The sequence below is a fragment of the Phocoena sinus genome, chromosome 8 (assembly GCF_008692025.1).
Source record: "Phocoena sinus isolate mPhoSin1 chromosome 8, mPhoSin1.pri, whole genome shotgun sequence".
In the NCBI taxonomy this organism is placed as follows: domain Eukaryota; kingdom Metazoa; phylum Chordata; class Mammalia; order Artiodactyla; family Phocoenidae; genus Phocoena; species Phocoena sinus.
In genome coordinates, this window is record NC_045770.1 from 101,943,095 (window position 1) to 101,959,782 (window position 16,688).

At 43.2% G+C, this 16,688-nt stretch overlaps 1 protein-coding gene across 3 annotated transcripts in view; it reads right to left on the reverse strand.

Moving 5' to 3' along the window:
* Positions 1-12,484, reverse strand: part of ATL3 (atlastin GTPase 3) — a 51,902-nt gene extending 39,418 nt beyond the window's left edge. The window contains exons 1-3 of one of the 3 annotated variants that reach the window (XM_032639579.1): positions 12,011-12,164; positions 3,011-3,059; positions 27-241 (exon numbers count right to left, since the gene is read on the reverse strand). In XM_032639579.1, coding sequence (XP_032495470.1) covers positions 27-233 — 207 coding nt within the window. In that variant the 5' untranslated portion in view covers positions 234-241; positions 3,011-3,059; positions 12,011-12,164. Of the gene's footprint in view, positions 1-26; positions 242-3,010; positions 3,060-12,010 lie in introns of all 3 variants that reach the window. The other 2 variants (XM_032639577.1, XM_032639578.1) reach the window with 2 other exon arrangements.
* Positions 12,485-16,688: the final 4,204 nt, after the last annotated feature.

A 16,688-nucleotide genomic window follows, 5' to 3' on the forward strand; every position in this document is an offset into this window, starting at 1 on the left:
TTTGAAATGAAATAATTCTACTTTACCTGGAAATATAAGTATCGTAGCATAAAGTCCAGAAAGAAGGACTTGCCCTTTCGGAAGGCACCAGCCACTGACACCACCACCACATCAAGGTCTCGGATGTGTTCCTGTAAGAGGATGCTGGCCAAGGCTTTCTCTTCTAGCTCAAAGGCATGTTGGTCTTTCTGAACCAAAACAACCTGCACTGGACAAGGCTTTCCACTCTCCATAGCATCACCTACGTTGTTGTAGAGAAAAAAAAATATTAGTTTCAAATATTTTTGAAATGTTATTTTTTTAACATGGGAAGAGTAAAAACTTCTTAAACACGGCACAAAGCACCAACCATAAAAGAAAACAAATGACAGATTAGACTTCATTAAAATTAAGAATTTTTGTTCATTAAAAGACATCCTTAAGGGAGTAAAAATGCAAGTCACAGGCTAGGAGGAAATATTACTAACACCTAAATCCAAAGGACTCATATCCAGAATCATTCTAGAAAAACGAAAGAAAAAGACAACCATTCCCCCTTTAAAAATAGCAATGGGTAAAAGATTATGAACGAGCATATCATTAAAAAAGGATATCCAGGACTTCCCTGGTGGCACAGTGGTTAAGAATCCGCCTGCCAATGCAGCGGACATGGGCTTGAGCCCTGGTCCGGGAAGATCCCACATGCCGCGGAGCAACTAAGCCCGTGTGCCACAACGACTGAGACTGCGCTCTAGAGCCCACGAGCCACAACTACTGAGCTCACACGCCACAACTACTGAAGCCCATGCGCCTAGAGCCCGCGACAAGAGAAGCCACCGCAATGAGAAGCCCGCACACAGCAACAAAGAGTAGGCCCTACTCGCCACAACTAGAGAAAGCCCGCGTGCAGCAATGAAGACCCAATGCAGCCATAAATAAATAAATAAATAAATTACTTTAAAAATAAAACCATAGGGCTTCCCTGGTGGCGCAGTGGTTGGGAGTCCGCCTGCCGATGTGGCAGACGTGGGTTCGTGCCCCGGTCCGGGAGGATCCCACGTGTCGCGGGCCATGGCCGCTGAGCCTGCGCATCCGGAGCCTGTGCTCCGCAACGGGAGAGGCCACAACAGTGACAGGGCCCGCGTACCGCAAAAAAAAAATAAAAAATAATAAAAATAAAAATAAAACAATAATGAGATACCACTGCCCACCCATCAGAGTGGCTAAAATTTCAAGACTGACAATATCAACTGTGGGAGAGACTGTGGTACAACTGTAATTCTCATACATTCTGATAGGAATAGAAAAAACCGTTAGGCAGTATCCACTAAAACTAAACATAACTATGATAAAGCAATTCCACTCCTAGGTATACACCTAAGAGAAATATATGTGTCTATCCACCAAAAGACATATATACAATGTTCACATCAGCTTTACTCAAAATGGTCCAAAACTAGAAATAACCCAAACGTCCACCAATAGTAGAAAGGGTTGAACTGCCACCGCTAAGTCGTAATTTTTTTTTTTTTTTTTTTTTTTTTGGCCGCAACACGTGGCTTGTGGGATCTCAGCTCCCTGACCAGGGAAACCCTGACCGAAACCCTAACCGAAACCCTAACCGAAACCCTAACCCTAACCCGCGGCCCCTGCAGGGGAAGTGCAGTCTTAACCACTGGACCACCGGGGAACATCCTAAGCCTTTTAAATACATCATTTTACTTAATCCTCAGAACAACCCTACGAGGTAAATAATACTGCTCCATTTTAAAAATAAACTAAGGCTTACAAAAGTTAAGCATCTTCCCCAACAGGTTCTGGAGAAAAGCTTGCAAAGATCTTTAGGTGGCTATGTTTTGCAGATCACTCTTAATAACCTAGTCAAGGTTTTAGGGACAATTGATTCTTCAGTTCAAAATTAAGCACTAACCAGTAGTTTCTCTCCTAGAGTTGAAAGCACAAAGATATTAATTCTTTGAAATTCAGAGCCACTTAGCTACGTGGATTTACGGAAGGTTTACAAAAAAACAGCAGTGGAGGGCTTCCCTGGCGGCGCAGTGGTTGAGAGTCCGCCTGCCGATGCAGGGGACACAGGTTCGTGCCCCGCTCCGGGAAGATCCCACATGCTGCGGAGCGGCTGGGCCCATGAGCCATGGCCACTGAGCCTGTGCGTCCGGAGCCTGTGTTCCACAACGGGAGAGGCCACGACAGTGAGAGGCCTGCGTACCGCAAAAAAACAAACAAACAAAGAAACAGCAGTGGGGCCTATGAAATGAGGCCAAGCACTATTTCCCTTCCCTAAGTGTATGTACTAAAGGAGATGTTTTTAGGTAGTTAAAAGGATACTTGTTTTATTTTAATAATTATGTATTTTAATGACTATTAAACATTAGGAAACAAAACCATGTTTTAATGGATTATTGCTTAGGAGGCTAAGTTTTAAAAACTAATCAATATAAAGTAAATTGAAGGACAAATATTGAGCATAGAACAGGTAGGCAGATTTGGCCAAAAATCATACACATGGTCCCAGAAACACTTTCATCTGGGAAGCAGTAAAGGCTGAATGATCACAGCAGGCAAAGTCGACAAAACAGCTTGATGGCCAGACTCTAATCTTTAAGTATGGGAATTGCTGCTCACTTTTTATTTATTTTTATTTTTGGTTGCATTGGTCTTCGTTCCTGACCATAGGCTTTCTCCAGTTGTGGCGAGCAGGGGCTACTCTTCATTGCACTGCATGGGCTTCTCATTGCGGTGGCTTCTCTTGTTGCAGAGCACAGGCTCTAGGCACGCGGGCTTCGGTAGTTGCAGCACACAGGCTCAGTAGCTGCGGCACGCAGGCCCTACAGTGTGCGGGCTTCAGTAGTTATGGCACATGGGCTCAGCAGTTGTGACGCATGGGCTTAGTTGCTCCGTGGCACGTGGGTGCTCTCCGGACCAGGGACGAACCTGTGTCCCCTGCATTGGCAGGCGGATTCTTAACCACTGCGCCACCAGGGGAGTCCCGCTGCTCGCTTTTTATACTTACTGTATCAGCAGCAACAAAAGGGTTCTTGCCACTTTTTAATTTTTGCAAACTGTTGGAAAACAATTTATAAACATTTATTCAGTGTCATTCTAGTATTATAATACATATATACTAATACTTTCTTTCCCATTATTTCCTACTATAAAAAGGAAACATTTCTGTAAATAAACTCTTAGAGTTCTTATTGCCATAACAGCAGGTGAATCCAGGACCTGAAGACCTTCAGTCTTTTATATAAAAGAAGAAATGAGAACAATTTATCCACACCTTATGGATAAGCCACAAGGTTAAGTACTGTGCAGTACTTAAAGCAATACCAAACAAAGTCCCTGAGATGGCTGGTTGCTCCCCCAATATTCATTTTCTCCTCCTGCTATGGTAATATATTTTTAGCTGGGCATATAAATGCTCAGAAGAAACACATTTCCAACCCAACCCTGTATGTAGGGTATCACTGTGTGACTAAGTTCTGACTGGAAATGATATAGCAACTTCCATATCATGCATCTTCCCCCTTCCTGCTGGCTATATGCAAAAGTGGGAGCAAGTCACCCTGGACCAGGCATGTGAGGGCAACACCCTAGGAATACTGGAGCAACAAGAGAGGTAGGGCTGAGGACTTGGTGTAGCAGAACTGCCATGCTGGCTCACTTTCATATGAAAGAAAAATGTCTACCTCGTTTAAATCACTTACTTGGAGGCTCTACGAGATACAACCAAACCTAGTAACCAATACAATAGTCCCCCAGGACTTCACAATTGAGTTCATGGTACTGGCTCTTTCAATTTTATCTATTTCACTATTAAAGTTTACTGAGCAGTGTGAATGTACTGACACAAAGCAGGCACACAATAAACAACTGTAAAAAGGATGGATGCTATGTACTGTAATCTAGTTGAAAGCTACCACCCTAAGGATGCAGGTGATACTGTCAGGGCAACAGGTATGGAAGATAAAGTTACCTGGGCTACAAACAAGATAGAATAATCACATGACAAAAATGTATGCAGTTGTAGACAACGAACTGCACTTCAAGAGAAGATGAAGACCACTAAGAAGGACAGTTTAAAAAAAAAGTGATAAAGCCTTCCCTCATCTCTTCCTCTTTCTGCCTATAGCAAAGTGAAAAAGAAGAGAACCAGGCTATATTTACTTGAGGGAGCTGGGGTGATCCTGCATTTCTCTCCGACAGTATACCGGGCACACTGGATTTTAAAAGATCTTGTTCCTTTGGTTTGGATCCACTTAAGGGAAAAATCATTTTAAACTGTACACATCATTAATAATTTAATTTAAACAAACAGAGCTGCTCACTTTTCACCACACTATCTTTATCTCTCACTTCCTAAGACAAGAGAACTATATTATTGATCATCCAAGTAAAAATCTTATTTCCACTCACCCTTTTCTAGATACCATGTAAATTTCCTTTGCTGATTTATCCTCGCATCTCAGACAACCTGCCCCCCCAATCTCATAGATCCCGTCATCAAAACCTCAGGGCCATCTCCTTTAGCCATGCCGCCTTCCAACCCTTCCTGTCTGTTAGGCTGGTCATGCAAGTCAACACCCCCGAGTGTTGCTTTAAGGATGTTACCTCATCCTTCAGGGATGAATGCCTTCATTACAGTACATAAACATATCAGCTACTACATAAAAAAAAAACTATCAAGGACCTCCCTGGTGGCACAGTGCTTAAGAATCTGCCTGCCAATGCAGGGGACACGGGTTCAAGCCCTGGTCCAGGAAGATCCCACATGCCACGGAGCAACTAAGTCCATGTGCCACAACTACTGAGCCCATGCTCTAGAGCCTGCAAGCCAAAACTACTGAACCCCATGCGCCTAGAGCCCGTGCTCTGCAACGAGAAGCCAACACAATGAGAAGCACACGCACCGCAACCAAGAGTAGCCCCCGCTCGCAGGAACTAGAGAAAGCCCGCGTGCAGCAACAAAGACCCAACGTGGCCAAAATTAAATAAATAAAATAAAATAAATAAAACAGATTTATTTAAAAAACTACAAAAACATTTTATGGATTGATGGCTGAAAGCTAAAAAGTCTCCATCCTGTAAGTCAAACCCTTTCACCATTCGCCCTACTGACTTCGTTCCTCTAATTCTTTATTCTCCTCATCCTCCCAGGTAAATTTATACTCATTGGTCTTCCTCCTAGGAGAAAGTTAGGATTCACGTCCTGTCCTGTCTTGATTCCAAATTTTCAAATATACAGCCTATTCAACCATTTGTTCTCATGGCCTGAAATGTTTCTTCCACTTGACTCCAGCAAACACTTGCTCATCCTTCAACAATCACCTTCACCCTCCCTCTGTCCTGATCACCCACCCCATCCTCTCAGAGTCCATCACTTTGCACAGTACACTAAAAGTAATCAAGAGAGATGGCAGGGCTTAAATCCTTACTTTCTCACCTCTAGAATGTAACTTCCATGAGGGCAGAAATTTTTGTCTCTTTTGTTCAATGCTATATCCCCCAAGAACCAGAAGAGTGCCCACAGAGAGTAGACATCCAATAAACAGTTGGGGAATAAACGAAAAACTCCACCATTTAGTCACAATGTGACTGTGGATAAATTTCTAACCATTTGTAGCTCCATTTATTTATAAAACTAATACCCATCTCAAAGCACAGTGTCTGACACATATTAGGGACTCCATAAAAAGAACCCACTTTCCTATTTCCACTAAAACCTTTACTATTATTCCACTCATTACAACATAATAATATTGTAATGAGCTCCTGGGAGCCCCTGTGGAGTAGGGAAACTACCACATTCAGCCCAAGGATCTACCATAGAATAATAGCTTCCTAGTACTGTAAACACTAAACCCTATAGTACATGTAAAGAACCTCAATAAAAGTCAGTTTCTTCCCTTCCTCCTCCCAGTCTTTGTCAACCTCCCTGAAAGTGTGTCTTCATCCACTTATCTACCCATTCCCTTCTTATCACCTTGCAATCTGACTTTCCTCTCAGTCTCTCTGTTGAAACCATTCTCTAGTTCATCAATGACCTCTCCTGCCAAATCCAATAGGCATTTCTTGATTCTCATTCAACTCTACACCTGTGATATAACACACTGGCCAACCACTTCTAAAACGTCTTAAAACCTTTGGACTCCACAACAGTGCCCACTCCTAGTTCTCTTCCAGCCTCTTTATCACCCCCTTTCACCGGTTCTCCTTTTCAGCCTCCTGTGATACCCACCAACGCCCTGCTTTAGCCTTCTGCAGTTCTCAACCTCTCCCTGAATAAGCTCTTTATTCTTTTTTTTTTTTTTTTATAAATTTATTTATTTTTATTTATTTATTATTTTTGGCTGTGTTGGGTCTTCGTTGCTGTGCACGGGCTTTCTCTAGTTGCAGCAGCAGGCACTGCTCTGTTGCAGTGTGCGGGCTTCTCATTGCAGTGGCTTCTCTTGTTGTGGAGCATGGGCTCTAGTGGCAGGGGCTTCAGTAGTTGTGGCTCCCAGGCTCTAGAGCACAGGCTCAGTAGTTGTGGCACACGGGCTTAGTTGCTCCTTGGCACGTGGGATCTTCCCAGACCAGGGCTCGAACCCGTGTCCCTTGCATTGGCAGGCGGATTCTTAATCACTGCACCACCAGGGAAGCCCTCTTTATTCTTATAATTTCACTACATCCTCTATTTTGGCGATGCAACTTCATTAATTTCTAACCTGCACTTAGGTCCAGAAGTGCAACTGCTTAAGGGGCAGATTCACCTGGATATTCCACCATCAGCTCACTCTTGGAGGTGTATTATGTAGAAATGTATGGGTACAAGAGTCAGGAGACAAGTTCCTGTTCCAGTTCTACCACTAACAACCTGTGTGATTCTGGGCATGTCTAGTCTTCAGTCTCAACAGTAAAATGAGTCAAGATTTAACCTCTAGCAACCCTTTCAGTTCTAACATTTTATAAGTCTACATTTAGTATCATCAAAATGAATCCTTTCAGATGCTCCACTTCTCTCAAATCTCCACCTTTCAGCCTTCACATCTTCCCTGGCTCCATCTTCCTAAATGAAACATACCACCAGACCCTACCATTTCTTCCTTTTATGACTTAAGCTCCTGGTTTGGCAAAGACTATTATAACAGTGAAGGAGTTATCTACAGGAGAAAGGCCTTCCCTAACAATCAGGAAAGACCAGATTTCTGGGCCCAGTTTCGTACTAACCGTAACAGCATGAGTAAATCACTTTACTTCTCTGTGTCTCAGTTTCGTCTACAAAATCAGGCAGTTAGGTAAAGCCATTTTATAGCTCTAAAATTCAATCTCTGTTGAACAATTGAAAATTTCCTGAATATCTAAATTGGCCAAACTTGCTGGGTAACGTATTCATGCCCTGGCTTAATTTAAAATTGTGTAGTCCTGGCTAAAGAACAGATCAAAATTTACGATGATAAAAACATTAAAGCAACTTGCTCAGCAAGGACCCCACCAAAGACTTGGGGGTTTGTTTTAGGAGTTTTTTAAGGGGGAGAGATACTCCATTTGCAGTGAAATTGCTCCCACTTCTCAGTAATCTTATACTCTGGAGATCTAACCTCCAGGGATAGTACTAGAAAAACCTTTAAGTGGCAACCTTATATGCCTTCTCCCTTTAGCGAAGCAATCATTTCCCAAGGTCCAGATATGCATTCTGAGATGATAACAACAGTAATGCTCACTTACATGAACAGTTAATGTTCGATATGAAGAGGTAATGCTCTATTATGTTCATTTATATGAGTAACAGGTGTGACACCTTATACACATACAAAGATATGGCCTGACCACAGTCACATCTATCATCTCTGTTTTTTTTTTTTGGCCACACCACGCAGTTTCTAGGATCCTAGTTCCCCGACCATCTGTATACATTTCAGTGAACTTAAAACCTAAGTTTAGGGAAAACCTAAGTTTAGGGAAAACCTAAGTTTAGTGAACTTAAAACCTAAGTTAAAAAAAAAAAAAAGTGAGTGGTAGAACTATATCATACTGCCAATTCTGATCAGTGCTGTAAATAGCTCATAGTAATACCGCATCAGCCGTCATTTCGAAGTATGTAGAAATGTTGAAAATATTTGGATAATTAAAAAGGACTCCAATAGTTGATGTGGAAGCTACAACATTTTTTCTAATTACTTTTAAAGTACTGATGTATCCTTTACTTTGGACACAACACACCTTAATCCAGACTAACCAATAGTTAATTTAAGTATGCCTATTCAAACAATCGCTGTATGATTGGATTCAATGGAGAAGCTCTGCACTAAAACAAAAACAGACAACCCAAATAGAATGGCTGAAAGACTAACAAGTGAAATTAATTATTATAGGGACAAATTTGTAGAGATCTGAGCAAATTACAGCACTGATTCTTCCTAGAATTATTTCTGAATTTTCAAAGGACTGAAAGAAAAAAAAAAAAAAGTAGCTGCTCAGGCTAAACACAAGTAGATGAGGCTAGTGAATTATAATCGGCCTCTCTGCTCCTATGGAAAACGTAAATTTTAGGAAATAAGTTCTATCAGAAAAAACATTATGGGGAAAAAAGTTTAAATGTCCCTCAAATACTTGAGAAGACCATCTGAACAGTGATAGATTCAATGAAACTAGTTATTTGGAAGCAATTACAATTGCTATTTCAGGTAATTCAGATAGAATTTAGTAGATCAAGTCAACAGTTTACCCCAGGGTTTCTCAACCTCAGCACCACTGGTATTTTGGGCTGGATAGCATCTCTGGCCTCTACCCACTGGATACCAGGAGTGCTTCCTCCTGATTGTGAGACCCAGCAATGTCTCCAGACATTGCTACGTGTCCCAACCAGGCAAACTCGCCCTGGGTTAAGAACCACTGGGGTAGAGCCAGCCTCAGTACTCATCCTTACTGTCCAGAGAGTTCTGAAAAGCAAATCCTAACTACAGTTATAGAAACATTCCACTGAGTAGCATGCATGACTCAGGGCAAAGTTATGACCTGAGTTTTCCACTCTCCTGAAATACCACATTTTCTAAAGGGCAAAAGCAACACACCCAAAAACAGAAGCATACCATTTTCATGCCTTGTTCTTACTGGCAGTCTTTAAAGTTCCTAATTCACAGAAAAGGCCAAAGAAAACACATCATCATATGTAAGGCTAAGTACACTAAAGCCCTCAGCCACCTCTACAACTGCTGCGTGGCTCTTTTTTGGTGATGGTGAGGGAGTGCTTTTATACACTGTTAGGTCTCAAGGCAGTAAGCATGCCGGTAGATACACGTATATTTTTAAGGTTGTTTCAGTGAAAATTCTATTTAAATGCAACTTAACAGAATAGGGGAAATTTGTACCTTAGCACAGAATGCTGAACAAAACTACATTTTCTTTGTCAATTAAGAATTCTGTAGTGCTTAATGGATTTATGAAGATCAACTATGACTAAACAGTATTAAAGATTCAGAAATGCAGAGATTGGGCTGAATCTAAAAATGATGGCAGGCTATACTACAGGCATCTAATTTAATACAGCATTTAATAGAATAGATGCCAGGCTATTCTATTAAAAAGATAAAAATCTTTTTAACAGAATGAATTCAATATTCATCTTATTTGACTTTACCCTAAAAATGAGACCACCCCCAAAATCAATCTGGTTACCTGAAGGTTTTAATTACCTGTATTCCAGTTGAATAAGCTTTAACTGGCAATATTTGATTTGGAGTCCTTATCATTTCAAGACAAAAAGAGTTAATCTACTTCTTTGCTTATTCACCTACTATACCACTAAAACCTATTTTCTGATTTGTAATATATTGATACTTTATCTGTGAAATATATGTAACACATTCTAACAATCAAAACATATTCTAACAATCTAAACACATACCAATAAAAGGCATTCTTTAGATATGTGCATGGAAGAGTATCAACTCAATACAAAAATACTGATATTACAAATTAGACTTCCTATAAAGTAATAAATCAATTCAAATTAAGCAACCACCTACAGAGAAATTTGTATATATTAGTACAGAAATTAAATTACTTGGGTTTGTTTTTTTTTTTAAACTGTTGCCTAGCCCCTCAATATATTAAATCAGAATCTGCGAGTGGGCCCCAAGCATTGGCAGGTTTTAAAAACCCCAAGTTATTCTAATGTGCAGCAGCGGGGCTGAGAATCACAGCTCTACAGCAATTAAAAGACTTTTTTCGTTTAACTATAAGCTTTCCACTCACTTTTCCCCCTTGATATTTTTTAGAGAACATGCCCCTAGAATCTCAAAGATAAGTCAGGAAAATGTTTTAAAATTCAGACTAACTTTAAACTGTAGTTGTGTTAAACAATTTCTCAGTATAAGACACAAGGCCATAGAAAGTTCAACAGGCATATGCCGAGTCACTGCAGGTAAATTTTGAACCTCAAACAAGCTCACACAACCCAGGGTTCCCGAAGGAACTTGAAAGAAATCTTAGAATATGTGACCAAACTGTGAGTAATGACTACCACTGGGGAACTGGGGAAGTAGAGATGACTTTATATTTCTTGCTTCTTACAATTCTCTATTATTTCATTTTAAATAATTAGTGTGAGTATACCTTTTATTATGTGACACAGGAATCATAAAAATGAAAAATGCATGGGCTACGCCATAGAAAACCAATTCTAAAAAAGCCTAATCTAAACAAGTCCTATTTAGTGAAAACTAAGGCAATTATGCTAGTACACATCATCACATTTATCCTTACTTTTTACTTCTTTTCTTAATTTTATGATTACTCCAATAAGACAAGTTAACAACAGCTAATAAAACAACCTGCTCTACTAGTGTAATGCTTCATTAGGTAGAGGTCTTTTTCAATCAAGCGTTTTCTTTACAGGTGTTAAAGCAGCAACAGAGATTTCTATACTATGAGCTGGTTTCTGTGGGGATTGAAAAAAAACAGTAATTTGAAATTCAGTACACTGCAATGCTGAATACTTGTCGCGGTTTAAAACTACGTAGGTTTTGCTTCTCCAAAAGCCAGCCAAAATGTGAAACCACGTTTTTGGTCCGTTAGTTCTTTTCTCTCCTTCCCAAAACATTCCATCCAACTTCGTATTCAAATTTGAGGACTAAGATTTATTAAAAGTGTCTTCAAACAATGTTCTTTTCTTTTTTTTTTTTGCCTTTAGATTTCGCAAGTGAAAACTTCTGGCCATTTCAACAGCACACACAGCAAACAATAAAGCCAGGTAGAATGACAGATGAAATTAAAATCCATGAATTTATGGTGACTATTTGTTTTCTCTTTAATACTTTCCCTATGCTCTGTGTCTTCAAAAAAGCAAAAGAACAACGTATTGTACCAAACGTACTAAAAGAACTTCCTAAAAATCAATTTAGGCCACATTCTTTTATCTCCTTAGGGAGATAAGTGCGGGTTGAAAATCGACTTCCCTAATACCTCCTGTAACTCAAGGTCTTTAGGATAAAAATAAAGCCTCCAACTCAAAGACGCTTCGCAGCCCTCCAGAGCTTTTTAAAAGGCTGAACAATAAAGCATCTACCTTCCCCACTCCCTGGGCCCGTTAATACGGCCAGAGCCACTCGGCCCGAGGTTTCCCGGCCCGCGAGCGAGCGAGCGAAGCGCCTAGGCAGGGAGAGGGCAGCAGCCCGGAGCGCCCAGCTCAGCCTCTAAACGCCGCCCCAGAACCACCGACCCTCGGGGTACTAACAGCCGTTAGTACCCCGAGGAGTACTAACGGCCTCCTCCGGGCCCAGGGCCCGACCCCCGAAGGCGGCCGCTCCCGGCCGGTAGCGGAGAAAGGCGTCGCCCGCGTCCGACTGGCCCGGCCTCGCGAGCAGCCCCCGGACCCTAATTCGTCAGCCAAGGGACCCCAGCGAGAGGCGCGCGGTTCCAACCCCGGGACGAGGAAGGGCGGAGGCGCGGGCGTCCGGTCTCCTCGAAACTATAGCAGGGAGGGCGGCGGGGGTGGCCACGGAGCGGGCTCGGGGGAAATAGCGCGCCTCACCTGCTCCACCCGATGCTGCCGCTACCACTCGCTGAGGGGACAACATGGAGCCTCCGCCTCCAGCAGAAGGAGCAGGAGCTCAGAGAGGGTCGGGCTGGGGCGGGAACGAACCAGGCCCTGGCGGCGGGAAACGGGCGTGGCCTGGCTCTACAAACAACTAGGGAGAAGGAGAGGCGCGCGAAACCACGAGACGGCGCGTAGCGGGCTGGCGTGGATCGACCGGCAGCCAGAAGTGCAGCGAGCGCCGAGCCGGCTGGAGCGGGAAAGCGCACGCTGCCGAATTCTGCCACCGCCCGAGGCGTGTGCGCGTGCGCCGGAGTCCGACACCCGCAGCCGGCTACCTGGGGCTGCGCCCTGGGGGCAACCGTCCGTTGGGAATTGTAGTCCCACGCTCTCTGGGTACCCTCCAACGGTTCCCATTCTGCGCACTCATCCGGGCGGGGAGGAAGCGGAAGAGAGGGATGGGGATTGTCGTGGCTCTTCGACGACTGAACTACAACTCCCAGCAGGCTGTGCAGGGAGCGGTGGGCCGCCCAGTCATCCCCGCCCTGCCCTCACTTAGCCTTGAGGCCAGGCCCCTAGCGGAGGCGTTGGTGGAACCGGCCAGGGATCCTTGACTGCAGTGTTTGAGGCGGTTTCGGTGTTTTAACGCTGGCCGGGGTCATAGGTCGACGGCACTCTGCCCTAAGGACCGAAGCGAGGCCTCAACCCTGGGTGACGTGAGCATCAGTGTTTTTTTAAATGGTTTTGCCTTCACAAGGAGAGGAGGTCGTGACTTCATTATCACCATCAGCAACTTCGCCCCATATTCCCGTCCCTGTCCAAGCCTGATGGCGCACCATAGCCACTCCAATAGCTAACGTGAGAACTTCCAGGCAAAGTCCTTCCACTGGCTTTGTCCAGTCTAAGCCGTGGCCATATTTTGTAAATCTCCGGCTTAGAGGAGCTTGTTTTGGAGCTGCTTTGGCAATCACACTCTTACTTAAACTGTATGGTAGATGAGTATAAAACAGGGTTCTCCAAAAATGCTTTTATTCACGCTTCACGTGTGACTGAGAAAATGTCCGTTGTCACAATTGAAGAATATTGGTATTTTGGATTCGTTGGGGTAGGGGCAGTTGTCTTGGGGCTAAATAACTAGTGGAGCTTACGAGAGGCTAAAGCCTCTATCTCCCTCCCCCCGACCGCTACCACCTCTTGGCATCATCATTGCCTCATTCACTCGACAAATTATTCCACTTTCTTTCTTCTGCCTCTACATTAACTATTATAACCTACCCAGAACCTCCTTCCAGCTATCTCTAGGCCCTGCCACGCCCTTGTTCACTCCCCGAGTGATTAGGCCAGAAGTGAAAAGGTAAAGATAATTCTACCTAATCTTACCTGAAGAGGTCGTGTTTTGATTTCTTTTCCCCTGCACCTTCTGATTCTCTGCAAACTCTCAAGATTATTTGAATACCCTCGGCCAGGCTTTATATTTGAGTCTAGGTTAGATATAAATTAACTCTGGCCAGCAAGAAACTAGATGAGAACCTCAAGACAAGTGGTTCCTGGGGTTTCACATTGGGTATGCAGAAAGCAGGACCTACAGGATGTGACACAAATCCAGGGCATTATGAGGCATGCTCAGAAGAGAAAGGGGCCAGAGGCTAATGACTTGTCACAGTTGCAACATGCAGTGTAAGAATTTAAAACTGAGCATACCTCCCAGCATTCTATATTCCCCTTCCCATCCTTCTCCATAAGACTTCTCACCATCTAACTTTAAGTTTCACTTTTATTTTTGTTTGTGTCTTCCCACTAGAATATAAGTTCCAAATGGACAGGAATTTTTGTTTTGGTTCACTGCTATATCTCCAGTGCTCCCAAACAGTGCCAGGCAGATGGTAGCGACTCAAATATTTATTGAATGGAAGAATAAAGAAGGTATACGTTAGGGACTTCCCTGGTGACGCAGTGGTTAAGAATTCACCTGCCAGTGCAGGGGACATGGGTTCAATCCCTGGTCCGGGAAGATCCCACATGCCCCAGAGCAATTAAACCCAGGTGCCACAACTATTGAAGCCTGCACGCCTAGAGCCCGTGCTCCACAACAAGAGAAGCAACCACGATGAGAAGTCTGTGCACCGCAACGAAAAGCAGCCCCTGCTCGCCGCGACTAGAGAAAGCCCGCACACAGCAACGAAGACCCAATGCAGCCAAAAATAAATAAATAGATGTTTAAAAAAATACATTACATCTTTCTCAATATAACATCAAGGTCAGTGTCAGCACATCAGCTTCCCCATACACTAGAAGTTTTGGGCACTTAGAACAACATTACAAATTATAGGTACACTTTAGGATTAGTCACAGCTTAGAAAACAACTCCTGTAAACAAGAAACCTGTTTTGTTATTGTTGTTTCCTTCTCAAGTATCTAGGGTCATCAAAACAGTGGAGGTTCAAAATGCTACAAATTGATGAGACTGATTTGAGCCAGCCTTCAGCCATCTCACTCTGAATTGAGTCATGTGGTATGACCAGAGGCTGAGCTTTCCTTGTGGTTTTCCAGAGTAGGTGACATGTAGACATGTTTGAATGCTCAAGGCCATTGGCTTTGTGGTCAGACTGAGCTGGCTCTGAATTCTAGCTCTGATGCTCACTAGCTGGGCAAACTTGGGTGAGTTAGCTAACCTCTCTGAACTCGTTTTATCATCATCTGCCAAATGATTTGAATACTCAAGTCACAGAGTTGTAGGTTAAATGAGATGTAAGTGTTTGGCAATTATGACTGATGCATAATTAGTGCTCAAAAATTGGTAATCATTATATTCATTCTGGAAAAGCAAAACAAAGTCATAAATATTCGAGATGCTGAATTATGTTACAAAGCACAAAAATAGAAAAATTGTTTTCTGCAATAATATCCACTGTGGCTCAGGATCCACAGCTTTCCAAAAATAGGGTGTTTATTGCGTGCCAGGCACAGTGCTAGGTAGTAATGCTGCAACAATGCATAAGACACATTCTTGTCCTCCAGAGACTCACAGCCTCCTGGGGTAAACAGCCAAGTAAATAATTATCACTCACTGACTGTGCTGACAGCTCAGCCTCCTCTCCTACCACCTACTCACAGGATCCACATTTAAGCAACAGTCTGGGCACTCAGAAAAGACAGACTGGACTACTGGCGTCCCTGGGTGTCATTTAAATACCTTACTTTGCTCGTGTATAAAATGGTGTATAGGGCTTCCCTGGTGGCACAATGGTTAGGAATCCGCCTGCCAATGCAGGGAACATGGGTTTGATCCCTGGTCCGGGAAGATCCCACATGCTGTGAAACAACTAAGCCCGTGCACCACAACTACTGAGCCTGCGCTCTAGAGCCCATGAGCCACAACTACTGAGCCCGCGTGCCGCAACTACTGAAGCCCGCGCTCTGCAACAAGAGAAGCCACTGCGGTGAGCAGCCTGCGCACCACAACCAAGAGGAGCTCCCGCTCTCCACAACTAGAGAAAGCCCATGTGCAGCAAAAAAGACCCATCGCAGCCAAAAATAAAAATTAAAAAAAATTTAAAAGTAAAAAAGAAGGATACAGATTTGCTATATTCACCTGTGCACTTGCCACAAAAAGCTCCTAACAGTAATTACCTATGTGAGTGTAGAGGGGGAGACCAGTGGGTGGAGGGGGGTTGGTGATAGAATAAAACTCGATAGTATATATACTTTTGAATATAAACACATATATGGCATGTGACTATATTAAATAATTTTTTTTCTAAAAGTCAAGAAGAAAAATAAACTGGGTATTAAGATGGCCTAGAAAATGATGTGGGAAATTAGCTTTGTAAATACCTGTCCCATAAGGATAGGACCAAGAAAGAAGATTTCCCAGCTCAGTGCCTCAGCAGTAAAAATTGCTCAGAACTCCTGAGAAATGGCTGTACTCCAGTGAGCGCTTTAACAATCCCACCTGAGCCCTTCCCTGCCTGAAAAATTATGCTGAATCCCCATTAGCCTTAAGATGAACCCTCAATTCTTTAAGGCTCTGTTACTGCTTCTCCACACTCTGGCCCCAACCCATCTTCCCCATTTTATCTCCCTCTTGTCCTAATTCAAGCCCTTGGCTCTAGCCAACCTGGGCTAACCGTACCCGAAACATCTCACACTTCTAGGCCTCCAGCCACCACAGAAGGCTGTGTTGTGTTGTGTTGCACTAATGAAGCCTGTGGGGGGGGGGGCAAGATGGGATCAAATCTAGGCCAAGTTCTGCTAGTCAAGCCAGCAGTGACATGCATCATGGGCTGGGCTGGGAGGAAGGGGTGCTTTTTTGTGATTGGTCTGCCCAGAAGGAGGTGTTATTGTATGCTTGCTTAAAAACAGCCCATGCATTTGCTTCACACCATTCTCCCTTGCCTTTAATGACCTCCTTACCACTCCAAACTCCTGAGTTAGCTTCTTCATAAAACCTCCCCAAGTCACTATAACTCCATAGTCATTCCCTATACTCTTAAATTCATACAATTCACTTGTCATCTAATCATAGCATTATAATTTTGTGTTGTTTGGGGGTTGTTTTTGGTTGCTATTTAATTTTTTAAACTTTATGTGAGTATGTTCTAAGCCCCAACTAGCTTGTAAGCTCAGGACAAACATATTTTTTGGATCCCTCCAAATTTCCCAGGATACCGTCATA